Consider the following 5,427-nt stretch of genomic DNA (forward strand, 5'->3'; position numbering starts at 1 on the left):
TATATATATCGTTTGATTAACTCATCAAAATTCACATGTTTTGAAATTTCGTTTTCTACTGATATTATGGCTAAGCTCGTCAAACGAGACTGGCTCATTGTAGAGCGGAGATTTTAATTAATTTTTCAAAATTGAAATTAATTAAGTTTTTAATTAATTTCAATTTTGAAAAACTTCTCTCACAAGAAGCCACGGACACACATATAGTTAGAAACAGTTTAAGAGCTTCAGTCACGTTTGGCAACGGTTCACGAAAGTCCATTTCGATGATAAACTGAAGCATTTTCAAGGATGTCCATGCAGCTGCAATGTCTAATTTGATGCCAGAAGCCTTCAGATGCCTTCACAACCTCTTTACTTCAGGTAGCTTTTTCTTCCTCCTCTACATCATTGAAAGTCTCTGAAAACTGATGGGCATAGGTTACAATTTCTTCATCAGTTGCCTTCAAAAGATTATCTGTTTGTACAACAGCAAACTTTTCATACACAGTGTTCATCGAGGTCAAACGTTTTTCTCATTCTACATGAAAGTGGTTAATGCACTCGAACATAGCACGCTTCAATTCTTCCTGTGGAGTTAAACCTGCATCTTTAGCAATTTCTCCTGGCATCATCTTTTTCACTCGCTTGCGTTTTCTGCTTTCAATATCAATGCCCATTTCAGCGCAAGTCTGGGTCGCATATTCTACAGCATTATGGACCAGAACTTCTCGACTCTCTACTAAAAAGGTCTTCAAGCTTTTCAGCTTCACAACACACTTTTCCAAGCTAATACCTTCAATTTGAAGATATTTTTGGGCATGATTCACCTCGAGTAGAATGTGGTAACACAAATGCAAGAAGCAAAGGAAATTGAAGCATCACAAAGCTTTTCCACAGCCTTAACCAAATTTTCGAAGTGTTTGAAGATTGGTTTCACGGCATCATGATGAGCACTCAACCTGGTATCATTAAGTCTCTTCACTGTCACTCCAACGGTTTCTTTTAGGACCTCCCATCTATGTGTTGAACATGAAAAAAACGTGTACACACTTTCCAAAGTTCCAAAAAATGTGACACAAACAGAAACACTACCAAAAGCATGTACGCCACATAAATTAAGCGAATGGTTAGCACAAGGCACAAATATTGCTTTTGGATTAAATTCTTTATTTCTGGTTTGTACTCCTGTATGAATGTTTTAAATTTTTTTTTATTAATTCAGTGTTCTTATGGGGAAATACAAATTAAATTCCAAACCGTCCTTTTCAAGAGATTGAACAATTTCCTGTGTTATGGAGTCTGCCTTTTTCCCACTTAGAGGAATAAAACCTAGAAATGATTCTTTCACTTCCACGTTCCTGTTGTCAATTTTCACATACCTTATGACCTGACTCATTTGTTCAGTGTGGGATATATCTGGCGTGCTGTCAAACATTATGCCATAGAATTTAGTTTTCTTGATTTCACAGATTAATTCTTGTTTTACAGCATCGCCTAAAAGAGATATAAACTCATTTTGCAATGCAGGCGATAAATAAGAAACTGGAATCAATCCTGATTTCAATGATTGCTGAAGCCGTATGATGTGCTCCTTTAAAACAGGGTCATAGTTTGAAAGGAGGCTGACAAGTTCCAAGAAATTACCACGGTTCTCAGAAGCAAATTCTTCCCTGTGGCCTCGAAAAGGCAAATTCTGCTTTGCCAAAAAAAGTGTTATATCTAAGAGACGATGCAAAATGTCTCTCCATTTCTTCTTCTCTCTTTCCATTATGTCTTGGTGAGCAGCGTCGATGGTTTTGTTTTGGAGAAGCCTTGCTTCAAGTGTTTTCCATTTTTCTAAATTGTTAACATGCAATTCATAGTTTTCGTGATCTGATACTTTAGGATTCAATTTCCACCAACTATTGAATCCTGTGATGAAACTTGATTTGGTCGTTGGATTATCGTTTTTATCAAACAACTTGCAACAAAAGCAAAACAGTGATTTTTTTTCATGAGAATAGACCATCCATTTCCTCAAAATCTGTTCTCCACTTGGAAGCTTCTTGTAAAACCAGTTTTTTGTCAGCTGTCTAGTTTGACCCTTTGAATTTTCTCCTGGTTTATGAACTGGATCAAATGGCCCCTCCAAGTTCTGGTAAATTTCACTGCCTTGTCTTATAACATCGGTTCTGAGATAATCTGGCATTGGAGTGGGCCAGTTTCCAACATCATAATTTAATGTTAAATCTTCTGATTCGTGTACTGAGTTTGCGTCTGATTCAGAGCGTATCGAATTTGTTATGTCTTCTTCTTCTTGCTTTTTGTATTGTTCTTCTTCTCCTTTTTCTTGTTCTTCATTGCTTGTTTGTTCATTCCGTTGGCCATAGCTTGTACTTGGGCCTTCTGAAGATCTAGGGCCCTCCTCTGGCCCTGCTTCATTGTTTGCCTGAGATAGTGCCCTTTTAGTAAATTTAAGTATTGAACCCGACAACCGTTGTAGTTCTTGTTCTTTGGATTTTGTTTTTTCTTCTTTTCCCATCCACTGGGATAGTTTCGTTTCATGTTATCAACAGGTCTCTTGACTCTGAAAATAATTGTTCTATTTTAGACAATAAAGTATTTAGAAAATAAAACAAACCTTCGCGTTATGGGTTTGAAAACGAACCAAACCTTATAAATAAACACTGTAAGATAAAACTGTCAAGTTTTGAATTACATTTTTCGGCTATTTTCTTAGAAAAATTTCAGTATAAGTAACAGTAAAACGATGTTTTCACTTCGCTTGTTAGTAGATATCTATTTAAAGTGAAATGTGCGCACATGAAAATGTAAAGTTTCTGGTTTTAAAATTCATTGTTCTATCGTTGTAGGTTTTCAATGGCCTATTGTTCTATTTACGCATCAGAGCTTCGCATGTCTCCATGAATAAAGTTAGGTAATTCTTAAGGTGTGTTTAATAACGTTTTTCATTGGAATTATTTTTTGTTATTATTTGTGGTTTTACTTTCGAGACAGGTTGGCAGAGATTGGCTGTCTCCACGGGAGTTGTTTATTCTAGAATTTTCTTAAGGGAATTGTTTGATTGCCTATTATTGCTAATGCTTTAACGAGTATTTTCAGAGCAGCTGTTCAAAGGGGAATTTAGATGTTCTCATTGTATATTAATGTGCCTTTAATTTAGTTAGTTGTGTGTTTTCTGTTTTGACGTATATTATATTTAATATATTATTTAGTTTATATATTATATTTATTGTATTTACAACTATTATTGTGTTTATTGTATTTATTATATGAATTATATTAATTATATCAATTTATTAATTATATTAATTGTATTAATTATATTAACTATATTTATTATATTTATTATATTTTTTATATTTATTATATTCATTATATTAATAATATTAGTTATATTTGTTATATTAATTATATTCATTATATTTATTACATTTATTGTATTTATTATATTTACTATTTTGATTATGTTAATTATATTTATTATATCTATTATATTTATTATAATTATTATATTTGTTTTAATTATTATATTAATTATATTTATTAATGTTCACAAATAAGCTAAATATTAATTGGATTTATGAACCATAAGAATAATATGGGAATTTAAAAAAAATTGATTTTAATTTTAATGTTTTCGGCCCCCAAGATGAATGTTATCATGGTCTCGGGCTTAAATTTGTCCATGCCACCTATGGTAATAGCTCCTTCCATATGGGAAAGTCGCTAGGACGAGCAAACAATATCAAAACTAAATGTTTTCGTACTACTGATAAAAATTGTTGTTTACCAAAATAGGCTAGGCCTACTCATTTTTAAGGTTAAAATTAGTTATTAAAAACCAAGTAATTAAATTGACAATACGGATAGTGTTTAAGGACAGGCCTCTTATGTGGCTTCAACATAAAACGACGTGTGATATAAAATTATAACCTGATAACTAAAATCTTCTCACGCAGCCTTGTTAGGTCTATATGCAGGAATAAAATTATAACTTACCATGTAACTTGGTGATGACGAACTGAAGACGTGATTTGCTCTCGAATTATTGAGGTACTGAATGATAGAGTATATTAATCACATTAACGAAACAACATAAACATCCCTCAGTCTGCCTAAACCATCATGAACCATAGACTCGTAGGTAGGGCGGGCGAATCTATTTATTAGTACTCGCGGGTGTGGGAGAGGAAGCTTCGCGGAGGGCCTCCAAAACAGTCACGGTGGTTGTCATTAGCCAAGATGTCATTTCAATTTCTTACATCTTGGTATGTTTGCTGTGGATGTTTATCATCTTTGGCAAGCAGATACGATCATGTTTCAGGTTCATTTTTGTTGTAAACAATTATGATTACAGAACAAAAATGTTGACTATTACAAAACCCGGCTGAAGTAAAAAAAATATAAATTGTATTAACATTTGGGGGCCTACTCCCAGACGGGGCCTGGGAAGGACCGCTCCCCCGCCCCACCTTTGGTACGCCACTGATACATATAGATATAAATATATATACATACATATATATATATATATATATAATATATATATATATATATATATATATATATATATATATATATATATATATATATATATATATATATATATAAATATGCATATATGTATATATATATATATATATATATATATATATATATATATATATATATATATATATATATATGTATGTATATATATTTATATGTATGTATATATAAAGTATTTTTATGTAAATTGATTATTATTATTATTTTTGAAGTTTTTATATAGTTTCGCTTCTTTTGAGTACCAGGTTGACATACTACTGTGATCAAAAAGTAAGGTGAATTTTTGATTTAAACTTCCCGCCTTATTCGAATCGTCCAATCTTTTTTATTTTTAAGTTGGTAAGAATGTCATTAACATTTGCGCCAAATTACATGTCAAACTCATAATTACTTTTTTTTGTTTACGCTTGTTCTGAAGTACCAAAAGTGCATTCGGCGATTTTCACGATGTCTAATTTTGTTGAGCAAAGAAGTGCTATTAAATTTTGTTTGCGGATTGATATTTCTGCTGCTGAAACGTATCGAATGTTGCTAAAGGCCTTCGGTGAAGAGACTATGTCTCAAAAAAATGTTTACAAGTGGTACAAAGACTTCAAAGAAGGCCGAGAACGTGTTGATGACTTGGAACGCTCCGGACGACCATCGACTTCGATTAATGATCGCCACTTCAACAAAATCAAAGAATTGCTTGCAAATCGTCGGTTAACCATTCGAGACCTTGTTGACATGGTTGGAATATCATTTGGGTCGGTGCAAGCAATTTTGAAGGATCATTTGGGCCTCAGAAGACTCAAATCACGTTTGGTGCCGAAATTTCTCAATTTCTTTGAAAAAGAGCGTCGCGTTAAAACGTGTGAAGCAATGCTTTCTGACTATCAAGACGTCTACAAATAA

The 5,427-nt window shown here is 32.9% G+C and overlaps 2 protein-coding genes across 2 annotated transcripts; one reads left to right on the plus strand and one right to left on the minus strand.

Moving 5' to 3' along the window:
* Nucleotides 1–1,195: 1,195 nt before the first annotated feature.
* Nucleotides 1,196–2,503, minus strand: LOC136076177 (zinc finger MYM-type protein 1-like). Its single transcript, XM_065789651.1, has one exon. It carries the CDS (start codon nt 2,501–2,503, stop codon nt 1,196–1,198), a length of 1,308 nt encoding a protein of 435 aa, XP_065645723.1.
* Nucleotides 2,504–4,980: 2,477 nt separating this feature from the next.
* LOC136076178 (protein GVQW3-like) lies at nt 4,981–5,427 on the plus strand. The gene has a single exon (XM_065789652.1). It carries the CDS (start codon nt 4,981–4,983, stop codon nt 5,425–5,427), a length of 447 nt encoding a protein of 148 aa, XP_065645724.1.

This window comes from Hydra vulgaris, chromosome 02 (assembly GCF_038396675.1).
Source record: "Hydra vulgaris chromosome 02, alternate assembly HydraT2T_AEP".
NCBI classification, from domain to species: Eukaryota; Metazoa; Cnidaria; class Hydrozoa; order Anthoathecata; family Hydridae; genus Hydra; species Hydra vulgaris.

What these genes read in the sequence shown, in the direction of transcription:
- LOC136076178 (XM_065789652.1), top strand. Translation starts at nt 4,981, where the DNA reads ATGTCTAATTTTGTTGAGCAAAGAAGTGCTATTAAATTTTGTTTGCGG.
- LOC136076177 (XM_065789651.1), bottom strand. Translation starts at nt 2,503, where the DNA reads ATGGGAAAAGAAGAAAAAACAAAATCCAAAGAACAAGAACTACAACGG.